Source organism: Notamacropus eugenii, chromosome 3 (genome assembly GCF_028372415.1).
Source record: "Notamacropus eugenii isolate mMacEug1 chromosome 3, mMacEug1.pri_v2, whole genome shotgun sequence".
Lineage (NCBI taxonomy): Eukaryota > Metazoa > Chordata > Mammalia > Diprotodontia > Macropodidae > Notamacropus > Notamacropus eugenii.
In genome coordinates, this window is record NC_092874.1 from 152,094,317 (window position 1) to 152,120,517 (window position 26,201).

The following is a 26,201-nucleotide window of genomic DNA, read 5'->3' on the forward strand; positions in this document are numbered from 1 at the left end:
AGCAATATATAAAATGTTGCATCCTATTTTTCCATGTACCTTTTCACAGGAAACCTTTCAGTTATACAAATTCACTACAAGTAACATATTTTTTTCCATACAAGAGAAGGATTCAAATTCAAGAGTTTGTGTTCAATTTCTTAGTCTTTTAGCGAGTATTTGTATTTTAAGTCCTTGCTTCTGCATAATTCTAACTTCTTGTTTCTTAAACAAGAAAACCAGATATTTCCATGTGGCAAAGAGAGTTTTCCCTAGTGGTTGTGACACACATGCCATTTAAGTATTTGATACTGTTGACCAACCCCTACTTCTCTCCTCCCCCACCATAATGTTTGTCATTTCCAATTCTGTAGCTATACTTTGTTTATTTTTTGACATCTCTATTTTCTCCTTGATAATTTATCTTCATACTCTGAACTACTTATATAGTTTCCAAATATTCTTTCTTTATCCCTTTTCTCTCTTTATATCTGTGTCCTAAGCTTTGTTTATTTATTTATTGGACATTTCCATCTGTAGGGCTTACCACTACCTTAAGTCCAATATGTCTAAAGTAGAATGTATCATATTTTCTTCTAAACCTTCCCGTCTTTCTGATTTTCCTAACTAGGTCAATGGCGGCATATTTTTGCCAGTTACCCAGGCTTCTAAACTCAGGGTCATCTTTGACACTTTCCTTTTTGTTTCTTCCAACATCTAGTCAGCAAACAAGTTTGCTTGTTTCTATCTTTGCAGTATTTCTTCTCACATTGCTTGCTATTTTCACAGCTACTCCCTAATCTAAGTCCTTGCTACCTCTCACCTTGATTATTGCAAACACTCCCCCTGATTTCAGTCTCTCTGTCTAAATGTGGCTTCCAGGTTAGTCTTTCTAATGCAAAGTTTTATTGTGTCATTATACTGAACAAAAACCTGTAATAGATTCCCATTGTATACTGAAAAAAGTTAAAATGATCTTTCACAATCTAGGTATAATTATCTATCAATCTATCAATATCTAAACCTATCTATCTATTTGAAAATTATACAACACTATTCCTCTCTAACTCCTCTCCGCTGCAGCCGATTTGGATTATTTGCTTCCTAAGCACAACTTATATTTTCTTGTCAGTTTCTACCAGTTGACATTTTATTCATTCTTCCAGGCTGAGATCACCTAGCATTTTAGTTCAGTTGATCATTTAATCAACAAGTATTTCTTAAACAGTCACTGTTGGCCAGGAGTTGCCCTAGACAAGGGGAATTCAGATACAAAATGACCCTGTCATTGTTTCAGTGGAGCTTACATTCAACTAGGTAGAGTCAACATGTTCGCAGATAAGTAAATATAGAATATGTAACCCAAAAAATATCTGGGGAGGCACTAACAACTGGGAGAATTTTGATTCAGAAATATGAAAAATACAAATCTTGAATGTGCAAAAATGAACTCCTTAGGCATATTGGAATGAAAACTTAGAAAGCATGACCAGACATTTTCTTCTAGTAGTCTGTGGTTACTTTTTTCTGCCTTTTTAACATTTGTATTTTATTATTATATCTCTTAACTAATTATTAGGAGCTTTATATAAATCTCTGATGCAAGCTTATAATCTGTATATATTACAACTTGACTCACTGCTGCTCAGAAATTGCTGTGCATATGGACATGGGAAGCAAAAATGCTGGTGTTGGGTAGTATCCAGCCAAGAGGAATTTAGTGGAAATTTAAAAGCAGGCTGACTGCTCATTGCCAGGCTTAACAACATGTGTAAGCCCACAGAACTCTGAGTGCAGCAAACTAAGTGTGTTTTCCACAAGCGCTTAATCCTCTGTTGCTTGTTTTGGTATTAAACCCCACTTGGTCTGACTTGAATCATTGATTCTTACCATCACACTCAGACCCTAGTGATTTTATTTTTTATATGTCTTTTACTCGCTACATTGCTTTTTGCCTCTCATTCTTCAGTTCCATGACCTCTAAACTGTTAACCATGTAATGTTTTTGCCCTCCAACTGGTTATAGCTTTTCAGATATGTCCTTACTCCTTCTCTGCCCACCAAATTGGAAAGTCTTCTATCAGGCTTGTGGAACCCGCTCAAGCATAGCCCAATATCTGGATATTTGGAAAAATATATTTCTTCAAGACATAATCAGGTGCATATAGACAAACCAGTCTTTCCCAAATCATTCAAAGTTGGCTATTAGTTGACATGAGTAGAGTAAGTATACTTCTGTCCAAGTTTTCCTGGTTTTGTTTTATGAATAGGAATAACAATACCAAGTCAATCTTTTTCTACTTTTCTAACTGAAAAAACCCAAGTCAAAAGAAAGCATAGTGGGGAAAAAAAAGTATCAAACTTGGAGTAAGGAGATAGGAATCTTAGTTTTACCTCTGGAACAAATTTGCTATGTGACTTTGGAAAAATAATTTAACCTCTTTGGAACTGTTTCTTCATCTTCAAGTGAGGCAAAATTGTATAGTGGAAGGAATATAGTACAAAGATCTTAATCTCTAGCTCTGATTGCCATTGATTACTCTATCATATTTGATGGTGATGATGGTCATTCAACAAATATTCAATACAAAGTAGACATGTATTACATTTCTACTAGGGAGGCAGCATAATCGTATGGCTAGACATTCAGCCTTGGAGTCAGGGAGATTTGAATTCAAGTCTCAACTCTGACTTGTACAAGTTGCTTAAATCCCAGTGACCCAAGGTATTCTCTGAGGTTTTAGGTTACAGATGAGTTGCTGATATGCAGTGTTGGCAGTTCTCATCCCTTGCTCCTTTTATAGTACTGTTAAGAGTTGACACTTATACAGAGCTTTTAGATTTGCACAGCATTATGTTTATATCATCACACTATTTTTTGGGGCCCATATATAAAACAGAAGAGCTAAATTAGATGTTTTCTTAGGCCGCTCCTAGGAAAAAAAGTATGTGATTATAATTGTAACACTTAGCATAATGCTGTTCACATTGTAGGAGCTTATTATATATTTATTGATTGAATCTCAGTCTAAATATCTTATTACCTCCCAGTAAATTTTATTGCTTTGTTTATTCTCCTTAAAAATGCAGATACATTTAGATGGAGATGTTTGTAGCTATAATAATCAGTAAACATTTATTAAGTGACAACTATGTGCCAGGTTTTTAGTGCTGGCAACATGTTGAAAAGCAAAAGATAGCCTTGGCCATCAAGGAACTCACAATGTAATGGGGGAAAGACATGTAAAAGAGAAGCTGAAAAGTCAAGGAGAGGAGAAGGAGAAGCTAAGGGTAGCCCGTCTGGAGGCATGTTGGAGTCCAAAAGAGTGAATACAGGTGAAAAAATGAGGAGATGACCACCCTGAGTGCTCTCTTTAAATAGAATATCTGAAAGGAGCTCTCCAGTCTCTGCTTCCTACCCTCTAGACCTATTTAAGGTTGGTTGACACTTTGGTTATTTGTAAAAACAATATTTAATATTTATTTTTGTGAATTTTGTAAGGATCACTTTTAGCAAAGCCTTATTTGACCTCTGTAACATAACACACAAACATGCACATATATACATACACATATTTGTATTCCTATAAATGTCATGCTAAGTGTGGTAGGGGGATTAACTTGGTCCTGTTTAAACTGAGATCTCTAACTCAGAATTTGAAGGATGTGAAGGAAAATATGAACACCCCTCCTTATCCCTAGGGAAATCTGTGCTACCCTGTCCCAGGCCATGATACTGCCAGAAACTCTGAGAACATGTTACCCTCTGAGTACATTCTTACATTAGAAGACATGGTCCTACCCATCTGACATAGATACAGAAGGATCCTGGACAAATGAGAATGAGCCTTTTCCCTAAGAAGGCCAGAATCTGTAATAACAAAGCGAAGGAACTTTAAAGGCCAGGTAGTTTTACCTGGGAACAGAGCACATAGGCAGACCTACAGCTGCAGGAATAAAAGTAACTTTTAAACAATAGTTGTGCTCTCAGGGAGCTGTCCAGGGTTCTGGCATCTGAAATGCTGTTACCAATTATACCCTGGCTTAACATTTCCAATGTGCCTGCCCATATAGTCTGATTACCTTAAACCTTAGTCACTTTTACTTATCTGACTGTTCTGTTAACAGCTTATATAGGCTATCTTATATTCTCCTGAAAAGGTGTTTTTATAGCTATCTTTCATTAATTTATATAAGCATTTGGGGAAATGAATTACATATGCTATCTATAAAAAAAATGATACTTTTATTTACCCTAAAACTTCCTTCAAGCTTCAGCAATCAACCTTTATCTAGATTGTCTTTTTTTCCCCTGTTCTTTTATCCATATTCCTTGGGATCTTGCTTGAAATAATCAATTAGCAATATATATGACTTGCTGCTACTGTTTTTTTCCCTCTTATTCCCCTTAATCAGTTTTCTCCCTTTGGCATAAGTATTTTCATTCCTCTGCCATGCCCTTTCTTCTCTGGGGATGACAGCTTTTTTTTTTTTTAAAATATATATGATGAGGTTAATGCCAAACTCAGACTCGTGTTAAAACTACCTATTTAATATTAACATTAGCCAGTGAAATCTATCTAGCTGTTGAATTCTATCAAGGACACTAACTAGGTTAAGTTAAGAGAGGGGTCATATAAACACTTTAAATGCTAGTAACGACCAAACATAATGACATTAGTTCAGTAATAACAATATGTAAGTTTCATTTCTTTCAAAATTTAGTGAACTGATATTTAGATTTTAACAATAACATCTACTTATCTAAAGATAGTAATGTGACAGGAACACTATAAAAGGAATTGTAGCCATGTAAGGTTCCTTCCAAGATTCTATAGATCTATAAACCCATGAAAGTTAAATATAGCTCTTTGAAGAAGGAGATAAATACATAATTATTATTACTTGTTTTATATAATTAAGATTTGCATAGCACTTTCCTCAAAACAGCTCTACAATATAGGTATAGTTATGTTTATTATTACTATTTTCTTGTTTCCACCTTTTTTGGTAAAGTACAAATTGAAACAGGCCTGGAAAAAGTCACTCTTCTATTTTTACCCTTTTACATTCATTCAGTGTTTTGTAGATGATTACACCTGTGGATAAAATAACATCTTTTTATAATTTAATATATGATGTAGGCTCACTTAATCTATTCTCAATAAGATAGCTTCAGTAGCAGACATTATGATGACTTTGTCCTGTTCCCATATGATTTTGATTTTCTTCATTCAATAAATAAATATTTTTAAAGCTTTGTATTCCATGTAGTTTTTAGGGTAATAATACATGACATTGCAGCAACTATTAACACTGTTCTGGATTTTTTAAGGATCAATGTTGTATCAGGAACTTGTAAGCAACTGTTTTATTTGTGATAATGCTCTAGTTCTTTTGGTTCAGTTTATTTGGTGAATTTTCAAGAATAGTTTGGAGTCTTTATTTGTACTATTGAACTTTTTTGTTTGTTAGTTTATGAAGGATAGTGAGTTTCTCATGTACAATTCTTTCCATCTGATCATGCCTGTCTAGGTATTTGGTAGATAACAAATGTTTGTAACCTGCAGTGGTTCATTGTATAACTTTTGTTTCCTTGAACACTGTGGTGTTGGTGGTGGTGGTGGTGGTGGTGGTAAACATGATGATGATCTAGACCTATAATTTCATTAGTATTATAAACTCCTTCTATCACTTTAAACTGGCAGTTTGTAATATGTGCCTGGGACTTTGAGAAGTTAATTTTCTATGGTCACACAGCCAGGGAGTCTGACCTTCTACTCTATACTGCTTCATTTTCATTTTATTATTATCACCATTTACAGAAAAAAAAATTGAGATTCAGAATGATTATGTGATTTGCCCCCAGTCAACATGCTGGTAAATGTCAGAGTTGAGACTTGAAGACAGATCTTCTGAACTCTAGGACCAATTGTCTTACATCATATTGACTCTCCTAGCTTTGGAATATTTAGTTTAGGAATAAAAGTATTAAAGTATCGTTAGGCATTCATAAAAGGAATACTAAAATAATTATAGATATTTCCTGATAAATATTAATAAATATTTTACTTACTTTAACCAATGTGTGTGTCTGTTGGTACAAGTTTTATGTGCTCCTTGGTACAAACAAAATTTCCATTTCTTTTGTAAACTAGTTTGCTTTCTGGGTCAAATATTTTGGTTACCATGTTAATTATGTTTTTAACCCATTTTCTGTCCTTGAGTATATGAAATCTTACTTCATGAGCATTCAGAAATGTAGATTTTGTATTAGTTAATGTTTACTTATTTTGTCACTGAATTAATGAGTCATATATTTACAATGTATAGTAAACCCTTCTCAGTTTTAATCAGTGATAGGGTATGGTTATTTCTGAATGATTTTTAGGATACACCCTAGTCTAACTTATGAGGGATGGCAATAGGTTGTAAAGTAATAATGGACATAAAATTGTGGAAGTTAAAGGAAGGTCTAAAGGTCATGCCTGATCTCATGGGGTCAAAGCAAGTTATAACAGGATTGACAGATCAGCTTGAGGATCAGAGGAAACTGTGGATTAGAAGCCAAGCATATACATACTGGGACAGAGGGCACATACCAGGAGATATTAAGTCAGAAACTAGAAGAATTGTGGGAATTAAAAATATTGAGAGATTTCCAGACAAATAGTAAGGGAAAAGAAGCACAGGAGATGAAGGGAGGAGTCAAAGGGACAGGGTCAAACAGGCAGGAGGACAGATACCAGGCCCCTTAATAAGTAGAGCAAACTTTTTTATCGATGAAGTATTTTAGATATGATTTCTGTTTAGATCAGTAGAGAATCTCTAAGTGTGACTTAGCTTGTTGCCTACAGATAGAATCATCTGAATGAAATGAGGAGGAAGAAGAGAGAGAAGGTCCAAAAGAGGCAAATCTTGATATGGATTAGCAATTTAAAATGTCATGACTTTTAATGCTATGAGTAGATATGCAGTGGTAGACTACAACTGAAGGCTCTATTCATGAAAAATATGTGTACTTAAGACTTTGGGAAGCTTCCCCATAGATTTGATAAGGAATCCACAATTGTATTGGATATTTTTCTTTGCTAAGTATGGACCCATTAGATGCTCAGGTAAAAGGAAAGTTGGTGATCAGAAAGATCTTTCCTAAGTTCAGTTTGGCCTTTTGCAATATTCATTCATTCCCCATAAGAGACTAAATTCACAGCTGGATTTTTCTAATATGTGTATTTAAGAGAGAGCAAGGTATAAATGTTGCTCAGACCAATAAATAAAAATAGTGGTAGATAAATTAGCATGATGCTATTTTACTCAATATCCTTTATAATATTTCATTAAATATTTTCACAAAAATATTTAACATTTCTAATTGGCACACCATAATAGATCTTCAACTATTTAGCATAACACAAAAGGGTTTTTGAAATTGCTACAGTTTCCACAAATACTTGTTAGGTTCCTTCTCTGGGCAAGGCATTGTGGTATATGATAGGCATATAAAAATTTTATGTATTGTCATTCACCTTGAGGAGCTGACAGTTTAATAAGGATATATAAAAGGTGAACAAATGGATAATGTGATCACAGCAAGGTGGAGATCTAGGCAAAATGTCATGAGAAAATATTAAAAGGCAAAAATGACTAAGTTAAGGGTTGGGAGATAGGAAATAAATCAAGCAAATTTTCCTGGAGGAGGTGATACCAGAGTTGGGTTTTAGGATGTTGGAGGAGTGTCCTAGGAGTGATCCACAGGGGTGGATCAGTGTTCTAAAACAATGGAGAAAAACTGATAATTAATCCACTTTTGGATGAGTGTGTGAAAATCAGTAGTGTGAAATAAGGCAGAAAGTTTGATTGAAGTCATCTACTGGAAAGACTTAAAAGCTAGACTAAGGAATGGGTATTTTATCCTATAGGCAGTTTGGAAGTACTGAAGGGTTCTGAGTAAGGGAATGACATCAGAAGTGTACCTTAAGATGACAGATATGCTAAAAGCATATCTGTAAAAGTTAGATTAGTTAAGGGAAAGACTGGAAGCAGAAAGGTTATTACTATTGGCTAGATGATGATTTGAATTAGGCTGGTAGCAGTGTCAGTTGTAAGTACAAGATAGATGTGAGATGTATTGTATCAAACAAATGTGGCAGTTGATTGACTGTGGACAGAAGAGGAGAAAAGGGGAGAAGACTTAGAGAAGACTGAGATTGGAAGGTTGAGTAGCAAGAAAGAAAGATGGTACTATTAACAGAAATGGAGAAAATGAGAGGGAATAGGAGAAAGTTTAAGGGAGGAAATGATGTGGTTGGGTTTGGATGGGTTGAGTTTGAGGTTTTGGGGAAGGGTAGGCATCCAGATGGAGATGTTTAGTAGGAAGTTAGAAATATTTAGGACTGGGGTTAAGTGGAGAGATTGGGGGTAATGATATAGTAGAAAGGGTATTGGACTTGAAGTTGGAAGGCATGGTTTTTTAAATTTTTAATCAAACACATTATAATTGCCAGTTGTGTGGCCACAGGTAGGACCCTGTATCTCTGAGACTCAGTTTCTTTATCTGCAAAATGGCTATAACAATACCTGTAGTATCTAATTTGGGCTTATTGTGAGGATCAAATTATATATTGGTAATGGGAGTTTGGAATTGGTAATATAAGCTGCCTTTTATCATTTTAGTCTAAGTGTGTCAGCAGGACATTTGGGCCCTTTGAGGATGATATGCCTCCTGGTTACATGCAATTAAGAACTCGAACCTTTGAGATGACAAACCTTCCCTTTATTAACTACTGATCAGGATCTTCAATGAGTCTTCAAAAAAGGAGTGACTTCATGAGTTCGGTTTTGGATATGTTAAATTTGAGATACTTTTGGGACATTCCAGTGCAAATGTCCAGTAGCTCCTGGTAATGTAAGACTGGATCTCAGGTGATAGATAAGGGTAGGTTTGAAAATTATCTGCATAGGGATGGTGGTTGAATTTAAGGGAGCTGATGAAACCTCCAATGAAGACCATATAAAGGAAGAAAACATAAGGCTTAGGGTAGGATTCAGGTGTATAACCATGTATAGTTATAGTTGAATCCCAAGTTTTAAACTCAAAGGGACATTATAGGTGATATCTCTTTTTACAAATGAGAAATCATAGGTAAAGATATATTAAGTGGCACGTCCAAGGTTACATAAACAGTAAGTCAGAGTACCCGGATACAAACCCAGATAGACTGTCTCCAAATCCATGACCCTTTCTGTTGTACCACACTGCCTCTTGGTGTGGGACATGGATGATGATCCATGTATGAAAGGAATAGCAACCGAAAAATAGCTCCAAAGTCTAGGGAGCAAAGAGTATCCAGAAAGAAAGAAGGAGGAGTTTACTATTAAATGCTACAGAGAGCTCCCAGGGCCTTTTAGGCTAAGGCCTTTTCAGGTACTCACTTGGAGTGAGATAATACCCCTTCCATGAAGAAAGAGACAGAGAGAGGGAGAGAGAAAAGAAAGAAGTAAACCCCAAGTTAACTGGGCAGCTTCTGGCCATCAAATTTTACTTTCCTTTAGAGAGGATAAGGAAAGGGAGAGGGAGAAGATGAGCTGAATTACCCAGGTAGGTGGGTTCCCATTCAGGCAATTTGGTCTACTCACCAGTTGTGTTTGTCCTTTGTTTTTGAAGAGGACCATGACATCAGGAAAATGATGACATGACTTGCAGTTGACTTGAGTGAGGGAGGGCTATGCAAGATCACCAGTCTCACTTTCTCCTCCAGTACCATATGGATCCAGTGACCAGATATTTATCAGGATGACTGACGTTGGTCCAGGATGCAATGGGAGACCCTGGCCCTTTTAGGCTAAGGCCTTTTCAGGTACTCACTTAGAATGAGGTAATAGCCTATTCAGAGAATAAGCCTCTTTAAGAAGTAGTCAAGGGATGCTCCCTTTAATTAGAAAAAGAAAGAAAAATCAAGCTGGGAGGGCAAGGCCCTCAGGATTGCTGTTCCAAAGAGAAACAGTTGCCATTGAGATTCACTCTAAGCCCAGGAGGTTTAGCGTTTACCGCCTAGCCTTTTTTTCTCTCCTCCCCTCACTGGTAACTGTTTCTCTTTGGAATAGCCACCCTGAGGACCTTGCCCTCCCAGCTTGATTTTTTTTTTTTCTAATTAAAAGGGTCATCCCTTCACTACTTCTTAAAGAGGCCTAGTCACTGAAGGGGCATTACCTCACTCTAAGTGAGTACCTGAAAAGGCCTTAGCCTAAAAGGGCCAGGGTCTTCCATTGCATCCTGGGCCATCTCCAGTCATCATGATGAATATCTGGTCACTGAATCCAGATGACTCTGGAGGAGAAAGTGAGGCTAGTGACCTTGTACATCCCTCCCTCACTCAAATCAAATCAAAGTCAACTGCAAGTCATGTCATCATTTCCCTGATGTCATGGTCCTCTTCAAAAACAAAGACAAACACAACAGAGAGATCAGAATAGTTCACATTATGTTATTATAAAGTACTCTCCTCACAATATCCCTAGAAAGGAAGGTTCTGCCAGTGTCATTATCCCCATTTTACTAATAAGTAAATTGAGGCTTAGAGGAATGAATCAGTTTGATTCATGAATCAACTTAGAATTGTAAAGCTAATAAATAGTGGAATTAGAACACAAACTCAGGAGCTCTGGCTATAAGTCCAGTGCTCTTTCTACTGCACACACTGCCATTTTTCCTCCTTTAGTTGAATATACCATGTCATGTTAGGCTATTGGAATCCTGTGTTTATCTGGATGTGTAATAATATGGATATTTCTGGCTGTTCTGATAGAACTACTGGGTATCCTGGAGTTTAATTTGCAAAGTCTCATCTAAGCTGCCAGTATGACACTTGCCTTCATCTATGCATTTTTGTTGTTGTTGCCAAAAATAATGACAATCCCTCGTTGTATACTGCTAAATCAACGTTAGAATCTTTTAGTCATTTTATGTACCATTGCACCTTTTACCTTTCATCATGGAGTGGGAAATTTAAAGCCTAATGGAGTAGAAAACATTGTAATTTCATAGAGGAAGTTTTTTGTAATTACATTCTGCAATAACAAGTAAAAAGGACATTTCGGTAGCAAAACATGAATAACTAAGGAATAAATTTAATTAGCTCCATTACCTGACCACAGTATCCTAAGTTCTTGGTTATAGAGCCAGTGAGGCACATATTATAGGCAGTATACATCAGATATAATTTAAGGACATTGTAAGTAATGAATTGATTTTCCTTTCTTTGCTCACAATAGGAAAAGGTCTCACTATCCTCATCCTCATCAAATTAGTCTGCCTTTTGTTGAAAAGTGTCAAAAAACACTATTACAGAAATAAAGAAATGCAGTGCCTATTGCTATCTTTCTTTCCTTGTGCCAATGAAGAATTGTTTCTCACTGTTTGGAGTGCTTCTCTTTTAAAGTGTACTCATTACAATGCCAGATCTCCAGCAATGCTTTTGAAATTGTGGCTCACAGGGGGAAATTTTTTCTCTTGAATACTACATTGTTTTCAGCTGATTTTTCACAAAGAGATTGAATTTGTATATGAATGGAAAAAGGCAGAACAGGTTGTCCAAACAGAGAAAACAACTTTGGAGTTTGGCCTTTTTTAAAGGGTCTCTTGACCTAATATATTATCTCATCTCCATAAAGGCAATAGTGTTATCACTAATGGACATAGTAAAGAAGGATTATTGAACAAGTAATAAATGTTATGTTGAAAGATACTTAGCATTTTATAATAGGCATATAATTAAATGTTTTGATCACTGGTATTTATTGATTTTTGTTTTTATTTCAGTGACTATTTCCACAAGTACCTTCTTTGATGGCTTACTGGTTACAGGACTCTACACATCTACTAGTGTCCAGGCTTCACAAAGCATTGGAGGTGCTAATGCTTTTGGATTCGGTAAGATTGATGTGGTCTGAGAAACCTGCCAATAAGTATGTTTTCTAGAGTTGGCTATCATGGCTTTAAAAATCTGTTTAAGAATTATTCCATGTTCTTCTCATTTAGTATTCTAATTTATTTAATTTTTTTTAATTTTAAGAGGCACAGTGTATGTGGGAGAGGGTGGGGATAGGGTAGGAGAATGAAAGCATTTGGTGTAAGCATGTCATGCCCAGCTTGACATCTTATCTAATAATATCTGTTCAATGGAGCTATCACACTTTGTTTTGGGACTTGCATGCAGATGTTTCATATACTGTCATTTGGGTTATTGAAATTCATTTGGATTTTCATGCATCAGTCAGGAACCAATCTTATAAACTTTTTGAAATATCATCAGATATTTGATATGTGAAAACTGGCCCTTTAAATTTGATCTGGATGAATAGGTAAAGTCCATAAAATAGCTGAGTGATCACATAACCAACCTGTGCAAAGTGGGGCCCCCACAAAGTGGGGCATGGCAGAATTTATTTTTGAAAACCGTACTCTTAGAGAGACTGCCAAGAAGAGCTAAGCCACAGCTGGCTTCTCTTATACCTGGGAACTGTGAGTGTAACTGCTACTGTCTTTCAGTGCCTGCATATTTTGGTATTCTGACTTTTTCATAATCTATACCAAAAATCTGCTACCATTTTATATCCCAATAAAGTGACTTGATATTGATGGGGGAGGGGGGGGCTGAAGGGAAAGGTGCAAAATAGTCATTTTTCAAAATTGAGTAAATTATTTCACTCACTTGATATTTTTATAGATTTAACTTCATATGGAAACTATAACTAGAAAATCATTGATTTTAAATAAGTTATGAAACCATCACATTAGATTATTCATCAGTCACTGATGAGAAGGGCAACAAGGTGTTAAGTATTACAAACCCAGTATATTTGAGTATACAATAGAAAGAACAAGAGTAAATTAATATCTCCATAGAATATTAATAAATTTTCAAGGTGAGGGAAATGGGATTACTTTATTATATAGCTTGTAATAGTTTACATTTAGATAGCACATGATAGACCTCATACTTTAGAAGCAGTTAGGTGGTGCAATTGATAGACTCATCTTTCTGAGTTTAAATCTGGCCTTAGATATTGACTAGCTGTGCCATCTTGGGCAAGTCACTTAACCCAGTTTGCCTCAGTTTCCTCATCTGTAAAATGAGCTGGAGAAGAAAATGACAAACCACTCTGGAATCTTTGCCAAGAAAACCCCAAATGGGATTGCAAAGTGTTGGACATGATTGAAAGTGACTGAATAACAACACAAAAATAGGACAGTGCAGAGTTAGGAAGACATGAATTCAAATCCAGCCTCAGATGTTTACTAGTTGTATTATTGTATTCCTGGTTGCCTGCCTCAATTTCTTTCTCTGTAAAAGGGTGATAATAATAGCACCTACCTCCTAGGGTTGTTGTGGGGATAAAATGATACGATATCTGTAAAGCATTTTTTAAACTTTAAAATGTTATTAAGGAATCTGTGATTTAATTACAGATGATATAACATGTCTTCTCATCCTGTGTGATTCTTGTCCATGTTTCTTCATAAATCCACCATAGGGGAATTACTCACTATGCTTTCATTTAGAGCATTTTACTTTTCATGAGTGCTAGTGAAATATTTGGGCTATCTATCCATCTGACCTGTTGTGTCATGATTCACCTTTCTCTTTAAGTTTCATATGTCCTTGATACATAGCGATTTATTTATATACCTTACCTCATTATGGTTGTTTTTCTACATGTTATTTATTAGCAGAATAGCCTTTTAGAAAAAGGAAACAAGTTTTATCAATGTGATTTTTATGTAGCAAGGCTTTTTGTTTGAATTCACATTGTTACTGTCAGGCAACATGGCAAAATGGGATAGCAAAGGCAAGGATGTTAAGATTCAAGAAGCCGTGAGAGCAGGCAAGAGTTAAAGCCAGTTTCAGTGAGCTTGAGTCAGGATTTTCACATGTCAGGGACAAAGACACTTTCAGAAGCCAAGCAGATAGAGGAACCCAGGAGCACATAGATACTAAAAGAATAAACAAAGTGAATGATCAGAAATTAAGGCAAATAGTGAAGAATCAGGGGACCTGAAGAATCTGAAGATGATGAGTAAAGTGAGGTAAGGAAGGAGTCAGAAATTAAAACAGTCTTCATAACTGAGAGAACTCTACCTCATGGCATGGGCTTATTTTATATGTTTCCTGGAAAGGAAGAAAACAATTCCTAAGTGAAATTAACATGGGACTAGCCTCTGGCTATAGTGCTGATTGAGGAGTTAGAGATTTTTTTTTTAAAAAAATTGATATTTACCTGTTCATCTGTTGAATTTGGGAAAAAGTAATAACTCATACTTACATAGTTTTAGTTTGCAAAGTTATTTGCTCATAGCAACCATGTAAGTTAGCTACTACATGTATTTTTCTCATTTCCCCCCAAATATCTCATTGGGTACTTACTTACTTTTGTTCAGACATACATCTTGGTTTGTCTTAAAAGGATGGCATTAGTTTTATTTCTGTAATAGTAGCCTAAGAATAATCACACTTCTTAATTTGAGGCTCAGAGACCTTAAGTGATTTGCCCATGACCATACACTAAGAGTCATAGACAGGACTTGAATATGAATATGGATAGTTAAGTGCTCTTTCTCCTACATGAAACTACTCCTGGTGGAGGAAAAAAAACCATTAAGGATCATTCAAAACCAGCTATGTTTATAGATCAACAATTTTGTAGAGTACTGATAGTAACAGGAATGGCAAATCACCTCTGGCTTAAGTTTAAAAACACCCACAAAGAATAAATCCACTAATTAAAATAATTTCAATCAAGCAAACATTAATTAAGAACCTACTATATGCAAAGCTTTATGATGATGTGATTAGTTTCAGGTAGTACTTTATAGTGCTATAGTATTGGCATGATCTATCTGGACATTTACAGGTACCTCTCCCTAACAGTTAGTGAGTGGATTTCCATTTATAACTTTATACTTACACTTCTCTTAGAGATGACTTTTTGACAGACATAAAGATTCCTATATAATAAGGTCTACTAATATTTTAATACTGCTCTCCTATGCATTTTACAAGTCAATACACATGACAGAAAAAAAGAACATAAAAGAAAATCAGAGTTATAATGTGATTGAATATTGTCAGAAAGGTATTTCTTTTCTCTTATTTTGAAAATTATTAATATCTTTTGTTTCCTGTCACATTAATTTTAAAATACATCTCCCACTTTCCAATTACTAGAGAACCAGCCCCTGGAACAAAGACTTATAAATAAAGAGAAGGAAAAAACACTTCCACAACACTAAGCAACACATAAATTAAGTCAGTCAGTATATTCAATTTCCTATCTCGGAGTCCCCCACCTCTGCAAATAAGGGAGAAAGGTTTATTTTCTCTTATTTAGGGTAGGGGAGGTGGGGACTAAGCTCCATCATTAGAATTACACACTTTTCAGTTAATTTTTTCCTTTCCATTTATATTTAAAGTCTTTTAAAATAAGAAACCCAAGTGAAGTTCTAATGTGAAATATTTGTATAGAGACAAATTAAAATATTTGTTTGGAATCTACATTTAATTTAATCTTTATGATCAATAGCGAACTGAGAGGATTTGTATGGCTGAGGAGGGGAAGGAAAAAGGGGGAGAGACAGAGAATAGGGAGGGGACTGGGAAGGGAGGGAATTTGGCAAAACAAAGCATATCGCCTTTACCATATGTTTGTCACAATTAACATAACATTGTATAAACTAAGCAATAGTTACTACATCTTCATGATCTTAAGAGATCATGGGTAATAAAGATCATGCCAAGATCATGTGGCATGCCTTGCCTATTGAATGGAAGATGCCTTGAATATTTAATTTACTGTGAGGCTTTGACTTTTCAATGGAGTGTTAAGTAAACACAGGGCTCTTGGCATTTTTCCAGCATGTTATAGTGGTAAATAGCATATGTTATGTTTAACTAGCTCTGATAAATGAGGACTAAGTAAGGCATTTAATTCCATCTGAATAGATGATTTTATTTATTAAAGTTTTTGTATGGTCTCTCTAAAGACAGTCTCGTACTCATTGCTGTGAAGTTGCAGAAACTGCACCATGACCATAAATTATACATATGAATAATCAAAATAAGAATCATAAAATAACACCAACCTTTTATGAAGAACCAAGACTCTTTAAAATACTAGAATGACCATGGTCCTACCCAATGGCCAGAATTAAATGAAAACAATAGATATGCAAAGGATGACTAGAAGTCAGAAATATGTAGCTTGGAATACTTCATTTTACTTGTCAATGTGAATTTGAAAACAGGAAGCTCTAGAGAGGTCTGGTGTTTAATTATGGTTTGTCCATTTTTACATTCTAGCATCTCCCCTTGCCTTTGAGTGGAAATTTAGTCATGAAAAATCTTCAAGTCTCATTGAAATAGCTTTTTAAACACAATATTGTATAAAACTATGTGGATTTTTTCAGGGGAAAGTTTATCATGTGAAAGAACATGTACTTGTTTTAATTTACAATATGTAGTACATATCTTAAGTTAAAGTGTATAATATGTGCCTCATGCTGAAGATTCTAGTTTATTAGTTCATAAACTCACAGATCTGAAGGTTGAAGCAACTTCAGATATCATCTACTCTCTCTCCATATTACAGATATAGAAACTGAGGCTTGGAGAAGTTAAGTCACTTGTTCTAGATCCCACAGGTTGAAAGTGTCCAAGAAAGGATTTAAATCTGGGATTGCTGACTCCAGGTCTTTAATGTCTCTAGAAGGGAAATTTTACTTTATTTGAAGTCTGTGGGTCTGTTTCTTTACAAAATTAATCATTATTATAAGTTTTAAGGGATACTACTTTTTCATTAAGTTATGAGCAGTCATTAGTAAAGAAAGAATACAAATGGCTGCCAGTTTTCCACAAACTAGAAAGGCTTTGAATATGAATCTGGCAATTGGCTGCTTTTTTATGGTTCAAGTACAAGATTAGATAAATCTGGAAAGGTTTCCTCCTGGCAAATAACCTGCTGGGGCTGAATCTGAGGATGCTCATGAAAGTCATGGATTAAGGTAGGGTAGAGACAGTGTTGAAAGTCCATCTCAGCAGAGCAAATCCCCATCATCAATGCAATCAAAGATCCTTTATTCATTGAAGTTTAGTAAATGAAAATTGTTTAGATTCAACTATTATTTGTGTTACTCAATGCTTGAATTTCACAGTGGGGGCTTGAGGTTCATTTAACAGTTTCCTCTTAACATATACATTCAAAGAATAAGCATTTTAGTAGGCCAATAAATGACTAGTCCTTAAATATACAAGATTATATTGAACTGTATTTCATGAATTTGCTATTTTTTTTTTTTTGCTGGGATATTACCCAGTGTTCAAGTTTGAGGTATAATATCTGCTTATGGAGATATGCCTATTTATTTCAAATTTATATAGATGTGTATATATATATATATACATATATATGTGTGTGTGTGTGTGTGCATGTGTGTGTGTGTATTGTGTCATATGTATGTATGTGCACACACACATAGGTATGACTAAAGATTTAGTCTACTAGTTGTAAACAAAGGAAAGCTTTTAATAAATTCATTAGTATCCTATTTATAATCCCGTGGTAAAATACTCATTTATTAGCTTAAAGAGGTCGTGTGATTTGCAGAGAACATTCATTATGTTAAAATATTGATTTCCTGAGTCTTTAATAAGAAATGAGTCTGTTAAATTCATATGTGAAATTCAAACAAATATCCTACTCACAGATAGCAAATTATTGTAATGAACTTAGGAAACCTCAGTTCGAACAAATCATTTTAGTAAACAGTAAAAGTACAAACTATTCACCAGTTAATGAAATTACTAATGGGTATTCACTTTTTAATACATCATTGTTTCAATTGATGCAAATGCAACATCTCCATACCTTGATAGATGGTTTCATGAGTATCTGTGGCCTAAAGAAGTTCCATGAAAGTATAGCCTACATTTTAGCAAGGTTCCTTTTTAAATTTAGCTCATCTTGTATTTGGAAGTCAGTGCATTGAGGGCCCATAATCACACCCTTTCTAGATTGGTGACACTGAGCTTTCACTCTGCTGGCATAACTTTTGAGAACCCAGAGTATCCAAACGAAGCAGGACTTGTTGGAAAAATTATTTACTATTTACAGTACATTTGCCCAAAGTTGTTATTTTTCTCTAAACCAAATTATCCATTCAACAAATATCTATTATATATCTCTTCTGTGAAAAGCATTGTGCTAAGAGACACAGCTTTGCCCGAGGGAGTTTATAATCTTGTAAAAGAGGAAAAATGTGCACAAATAGTCATAGTATAAATAGAACTGATATGCCTGAGAGAATCAAACAAAGGACTATGAAAGTTCATAGAATTTAGAGTTGAAATGGATCTTAGAGATAATCTAGCCCAATCCCATCATTTTATAAATGAGGACAGTGGAATACACAGATTTGAACTTAGGTCCTTTAACTCCAAATTAATGCTCATTCCATACTATATCATACTTCCTCATTTCAAAAGAGAGAGAGAGAGAGAAAGAAGGAAGAAGGGAGAGATAGATACGGAGAAAGATGGATGGGGGGAGGGAGAAAGACAGACAGAGACAGAGAGAAACAGACCCATTCCAGTAAGGTATGTTATTATTGACTTGTGGGAAAACTTGTTTTTAAATATTTTTGAAATATTTGTGATCTTTCTCTTCCCACACCTTCCTCCAAATGAGCCGTAAAAAAGAAAACCATCAAAACAAATATGCATAGTCCAGCAAAACAAGTTCCCACGTTGGCCATATCTAAAAACATATGCTTCATTATTCACTTCAAGTTCATCCCCACTTTGTCAGGCTAGTAGGTGTTGTACTTTATTTTTGGTCCCCTGAAGTAATAGTTTACTATTACATGGATCACAGTTTTCAAGTCTTTCAAAGTTATTTTTCTTTATAATGCTGTCATTATGTAAATTGTTCTCCTGCTTATTTCATTTCATATCAGTTCATAGAACTTTTTATAGAAGTGCTTCTGTTTATACCGTTGACAGAGGATCAAGGCATATTTCTTAATTGCCAAATCACTTAAACAGATCATAGAATTCTCAATTAAAACATTTATGACATGGCAATAAACGTGTTTAATGTTGTGCTCATTACTGAAATATACATACATATATATATATATATATATATATATATATATATATATATATATATAGACACAGAATGATAATACAACCTAGTCATAAAATCTCACATTTGGGAGGGACCTCAGAGGTGATGTGGGCCCTCTGAGGGGATCCTGAACAGAAGTCTCTCTGTTCCTGAAAAAGGTCATCTGTCTTTCATTTGAATACTTTCAGTGATGAGAAACTCACTAATTCCTGAAGGATGGTTAGTAAACCTCTCTGGTTGTTATGAATTACCTAACTATATTACCTCTTTGATTGTTGAGGATTTTTCAGTTATATTGATATAAAATTTTGTCTCTCTGCAACTTGCATCTTTTACTTCTGAGGCAAATTGAAATAAGCCTGATCTCCTTTGTACTTAAAAACAGTTATATTCCTCTCTAAGTCTTCCTTTATCTATACTGAACTTCCCTGGATCCTTCAACCAGTTTTTGTATGACATGGTATAAAGTCCTCTTGAAACTGTGCTAGCCTTCTTCTGGATGTATCCTTGCTAAAGTGTGGTACCTAGAGCTGTACCTGGTACTTAAGATGTAACAAGACCAAATCCAAGTACAGTCATTTTTAAAACTCCATTATTTTTGAAACTGTACTTTTGTAAGTACAGCCTAAATTTGTATGAGTTTTTAGTTTGTTGACTCCTATTTAGCTAGCAATACATTAATAGATTCAAATATTTTTCGTGCAAATTGTTTTCTAGCCTAGCTAAGTGCCTTGCATAAGATACTTCATAATAAATACTAATTAACTATTTAAGATAGATAGCCCACACATGTGTAATTGAATTTTAGAACACAAATGCAGCACTTCATATTTTTTGGTACTAAATTTTTTCAATAGGATTGATGTATAGTTGATTTGAGTAGGCCAATATTACCAATACAATTATAATGAAGAAGAAAGGATATCATTTGAGACAGATGATCATAAAAGGTGGGTTGATCATATATTAAAAGCAAGAAATGATTGTTGGGCAATTCAGGTCTTTATTGGTACCTGCATGATGTCAAAAAATCTAAAGGAAGGCTTCTAGGATAACAGGTGGAAAAACTGTGGAGGATTTAAATAAGGCCATAAGGTTGTGATGTACGCTATTGGAAAGAGTGACTGCATTGATGAGATCACTGATCTAGCAGAGTACAGGACTTCCTTCATATTAAGTTTAGCCCATTATTATAACTTATCAAAATGAAGCCTTCAAGTTCTTTATTCTATATTTTACAAAATAACCTATTTTTACATCTTTATATGCTTTCCATCTATATCTGCATTCAAGACATTAATAAAAATGTTGATCTGATTAGATCCAAGGAGGTGTGTTTTCATACTGCATGGAATTTGATTTACATTGTTCTCCAGTAGTCTCTGCTTTGACCACAATGGTATTATAAATTTTTTTTAATGACTTATTTAAATTCAAGTGTATGGTGTCTTACAGTAGTGGTATATGACATTTAGGATATTGAAACATGATATATTGTTGGCATTCTTCTTATCTACTTTGATAAAACCTGTCAGAAGCAGAAATGAAACTAGTCTGGCTTTGTTTATTCTAAACAAACCCATTCTGGTTCATAATGAAGGTCACTTTCTTGGGCAGTTGTCACTCTTATCCTTTGTTTTCAGTTTAAAGCAGTCTTGATCAGATCCATAAATCTTTAGTCATATATATTCTCATTAGTCTTTGTTAAATAACCCCAATCCCCGTCTAAGAGCTGTATGTTAATTTCTGGCTCAGAAACCCATATACCATTCTATGAAGTCCAAATCTACCTTCAGTCCCTTACTCTAACTAAAGTATTTTGCTCAAAGCTCCATAATCCCATGGATTGCTTATTAAGTAGGATCCCTGGAAATATTAGTGCAGTTGGGAAAAACACCCAGAGATACAAGAACCTAAAGACATATTGCCCTCTAGAAGCTACCAATATATAGAGGGCAGCTAGGTGGTACAGTAGATAGAGCACCAGTGCAGGAGTTAGAGGGACCTGAGTTCCAATCTCACCTCAGACACTTGACACTCACTAGCTGTGTGACTTTGGGCAAGTCACTTAACCTCAGTTGCCTCATCCTGGGTCATCTCCAGTCATCCTGATGAATTTCTGGTCCCTGGATTCAGATGGCTCTGGAGGAGAAGTGAGGTTGGTGACCTACACAGCCCTTCCTCACTCAAAACAAAGTCAAGTACAAGTCATGTCATTATTTCTCTGATGGCGTGGTCTTCTTTGGCAACGAAGGATGCACACACGTATCAACAATGTATTGGGGAATTTACGGCTAACTTTGATACACTATAAAATATAAGCTAACAGAAATAAAGTATGATAAGACCAAATTATTTCCATAAACAAACCATAGAAGACATGGGAATTCAAAGTAGGGTAAGGTCATAGTGGGATAGAGTGACCAGAGAAAGTTGCAGGAAGCATTTAGAACTAGAGCTGGTCCTTTAAAGAGGGGTAGAATTTAAATAAGGGGAAGAGATGGGTGTAATGCTAATCAGAAAGTTAAAGATCTTCCCTGCCGATTAATGAAAGCTAATTAGGGGAGGACCACACCTTTTGTTAATTTCTAATGCATAGGTTTATCTGGCTCTGAAAAGTATATAAATAATCTGAGGTGAGGTTTTACTTTGGGGATTACTAATTGGAAATGTTTGTTTGGCCAGATGAAACTCTGGGCAGCTGCTAAGGAGATCCCTGGCTTTGAAAACCCAGATGTTGGTGTTTCTCTCTTGGTAACTATGTATGTATAGTCAGACAGTTGAATTTGTCTGTTGATCTGTAATGTACGTATTGCTTATGGTCAGGGAGCTGGAAGCCCTGTCTATTGATGATTACTTGTTTGTATTTCTCTTTAGTTAAGGGTGCTGACATTTTCTCCTGAACTAAGTGAATAATATATATGTGCTTGATTAAAGTGATTGTTCACCCCTCAAAAGTCGCTTTCCTTTTAGAAAAGCAGATCTAAGAACCTGTACAGCAGGAACTTCTGTTTATGTCAGGGTCCTCAGGTCATAGAAGTTTGGAGACAGAAGGAATTTGAGATCTGATTTAATTCACCACCTCCATTTTTACTGATGGGGAAATTGAGTCCTATCGAAGTTAAGCTACTTGCTCAAGGCTGTATAGCTGTTGAGTCATTTCAACCATGATGATTCTTCATGGCCCTATTTGGACTCTTATTGAGCAAGATCCTGGAGTGGTTTGCCATTTCTTTCTCCAGCTCATTTTACAGATAAGGAAACTGAGGCAAACAGGCTTAAGTGACTTGTTCAGGATCACACAACTAGACAGTATCTGAGACTGGTTAAATTCAGGAAGATGCACTATGGCTCCACCCAGAGTTACATTGTGGCAGAGTACCAGGTCCCTGCTCTGCTTCATTCCAGCACAGTACTCTGCTCTTTAAAAGAAGTCAATCAACAAAAAATTATTACTATGTTCCGGGCAGTGGGGGATACAAAGAAAGGGAAACAAAACGCCTCTGTCCTCAAGGAGCTTACATTCTCATGCAAGAGACAACATGCAAACAACTATGCACATAAAAGATACATGTACAGTTAGAGGGAAGATACTTGGTTGGGGGCGGGGAGGAGGGAGAGGAGAAAGGACCTAGGGAGAGCCTTCTGCACAAAGTAGGGTTTGAGCTGAGTCTTGAAGGAAACCAAAAAACACAGGTAGCAAATGTGAGAGGGGAGGAGAGTCTACCATGTGTAGGAGACAGATAACCATTTATATAGATTGGATAACCATTGTATAGATTGGAGACAAAAAAAAAAGAAGAAAGGATCTAAAGCCACAAGACTCTAGTATCTAATGCACCAACTCCAGAATCTCTGGAGACCAAAGGAGTGGTATCCCTTTCTACTGGTTCTGTTCCACACCAGGTTCAGCTTTAAAAGGAAAACTCTAGGTCAAAATCCTGTAGTAATTATGTTCTTTCTCCTTTTCCTTTTCCTTCTCCCCATATCTCTTTTTTGCCAAAATAAGGTGACTCCTACAAATAAAGAACTCATTCAAGTAGCGATGAACTGTCCAAACTCTAGGATTGAACTACTACCCGCGGGGGCCATTTGAACAATTGTCCAGTAGGCTGAGTAGTCTGTGATTTTCAGGAATAAGAGATTCCATTGGGAGCAATTGCCAGGCTCCTCCTCCACCCTTGTTCTCTCATGACATTATGTGTGTGATTGTTTATCCTCCTGGTATCCTTGGAAGCTTTATCCCCAGAAGCCTGGCTCCCTGGAAACTTCATGCAGTGGCCTGGCTTCATGGGAATCAGCCTGACCTACTGGCTAGAAGCTGGCTAGTATAGACACTGTCACCCCTTTCTGGGTCTGCTAGATCTCTCAAGCCATTCTGTTTTCTTTTTCTAATTTCCCTGGAAAGGCTCTAACATTTATGGGGTTAGGAAGATAGCATTTAGAAAATCCTGGGGGTGCAGTGAAGAAAAGCAAAGAATAAAGCAGGGAGGGGCATTAGAAGCAGACACAGAATGGGGCTGAGAAGCATTAAGGAAAGAAATCTACTTTTTTATATCTTGTTTTAGCTGGCTATTGTTGGAAGACCTAAACTTGAATTCTACCCTAAATCCTAATTAGCTGTGTGACTCTTGCTTGGCAAATCCCTGTTCTGTCTGTCTCAGTTCTATAAAATGTCTTTGGTCTTCATCTATAAAATAGAGATAATAATAGCTCTGCCTCAAAGGGTTATTAGAAGACAATATAAATAAAACACTTTGCCAGCTGTAAAGTACTACATATTATGCACACCGCACACACACACACACACACACACACACACACACACACACACACACATATAAATGGTAGCTATCAGCAGCAGCATTATTATGACTTGAAAATATGAAATAAAAGTCACAGACCATGCTTCTATTTCAGTGTCTCTGGAATCTTACCTGGGCAGATAACTCATCAACACCTTTTCATCTTGTCAAGTTTCTGTTCATGTCTTTCTAGACCACAGGGGGAAAAGTCCTTGATTATCAGCTTGTAATAGTAGTTAATGGTAGCTAAAATGTATGGGCATCTAAGGGGCACAGGGACTAGAGCACTGGACTTAGAATCAGGAAGACTCATCTTCCTGATTCCAAATATGGCCTCAGATGCCAGCTGTGTGACCCTGAGCAAGTCACTTAACCCTGCTTGCCTCAGTTTCCTCATCTGTAAAATGAGCTGGAGAAGGAAATGGCAAACCTCTTCAGTATTTTTGCCAAGAAAATCCAATGGGGAGTTGGACATGACCAAACAAGTTAAAATTTATATAGCACTTTTAAGGTTTACAAAATGCTTCCTATATGTTATCCTATATTCATTTAAGATTTTAAAGCTTACAGTGTACTTAATTCTGAACAGCCCTGTGAGGTTGTGAATACAAGCATATGTACCTTCTTTTATAGATGAGGTACTCTGAGAAATGGCTTGGCCAAGGTCATACAAATAATAAGTATCAGAGGCAAGATATGAACCCAGGTCTCCCAACTGCAGTTCTTATATTCTTTTTACTATGCTACATTTTACATCATGAGTAATTTTCCTTAAGCATAGATCTGACTACGTAATTTCCTTACTCAGTTAACTCCAGTGTCTTCTATTGTCTCTAGAATTAAAAAAGAAATAAAAGAGACTTCTTTGTTTAGATGTTAGAGCCCTTAATCACCTGTCTAGCCTCGTTGGGCATTAATGAATCCTTTTCCCACAATCTGTGATCCAGACAGACAAGCCCCGCCTGCCCCTCCCCACCAATATTCCATTGTTTTTGCAGTGGTAGTCCTACAAGGTTAGAATGCATTCGCTCCCTAGCTCTGCCTCACAATTCTTCTCTTAGCCTCAAATACAGCTCAGATACCATTTTCTGCATAAAGCCTTTCCTAATTCTGCCCCTCCAATTGCTAGAGCCCTCCCACTCATTCTTTTTTCTTTTTTTTCACCATTTTTATTAGTTTATTTATTTTTAGTTTTCAACATTCACTTCCATAAGTTTTAAATTTTCTCTCCCTCCCTCCCCAAGACAGCTTGAAGTCTGATATAGATTCGATGCATACATTCCTATTAAACACATTTTCACATTAGTCATGTTGTATAGAAGAATTATAATGAATCCTCCTATTCATTTTCGTAGTAGCACCTTGGGTTGTACTGCTTTGTGTGTGAATATAGTGTATCTGTAACTGCTTTGTTAGAGAAACACTATAATATGTAATCTTTTTTATATATGTATATATTAAACAAATATATTTTCTTTACCCCCCCCCCACATGTGCATAGGTTCTTTGTATATGTGTGTGTTTGTTAACTTTGTATTTATTTTCTCCATTTTTACCTATACTTTTTGACTCATTCATCAGAATGTAAGCTCGTTGTGAGTAGGGATCATTTCATTCTTTGTTTTCATGTCCTGAGAGCCTACCATAGTTCCCCGAATACATCAGGCACTTAATAAATTTTTGTTGATTTGTTAATTATACAAGGAGAAAGCATGTAATGGTTATGTTCGTGATTAAAGGAACTCTAGTGAAAGGTTGAGCAGTATCTGGCAGGAACAAGGTGGTAGCAAGGAGGAATTAAGCTTGATGGAAGTTTCTGAGCTTCCACTGGATAATTCTGGCCTGGCTAAAGGGATTGGGTTGAAGCTTCATGAGTGCTAAGAGTTTTAGATGAATTGTGCTTAGGCATTTCCTGTTAATGAAGGCTTAGCCTTCACCAGAGGTAATTGGAATCAGGAATACTTTTCCTCTGTGTGGTGAATTAAAGAAAGCTTGGGAATGGTGGGTGTCTGCTGATAAGAAATCCTGTTTTCTAGGAATGTGACACTTTCACAGTGTGCCAGGTAGTCCGGTGTGACAAGATATAGGATAGGACTGTGTGCTTAAGAGAGAGAACATCAAAGGTTGGCTCCAACCTCACAGTCACTTCACCTGTGGTGTGGGTTCTTCCTGAGGTTTGCAGTTCCTTTATGGTTGCCAGATAATGAAATAGGAGGTTATAAATTTGACACACAT

The 26,201-nt window shown here is 35.9% G+C and overlaps 1 protein-coding gene across 2 annotated transcripts in view; it reads left to right on the forward strand.

Moving 5' to 3' along the window:
• RELN (reelin) overlaps window positions 1–26,201 on the forward strand; it is a 553,318-nt gene that overhangs the window by 85,238 nt on the left and 441,879 nt on the right. For both annotated transcript variants that reach the window (XM_072653135.1, XM_072653136.1), the window contains exon 2: window positions 11,801–11,911. In XM_072653135.1, the coding sequence (XP_072509236.1) occupies window positions 11,801–11,911 (111 nt within the window). The remainder of the gene's footprint in view (window positions 1–11,800; window positions 11,912–26,201) is intronic.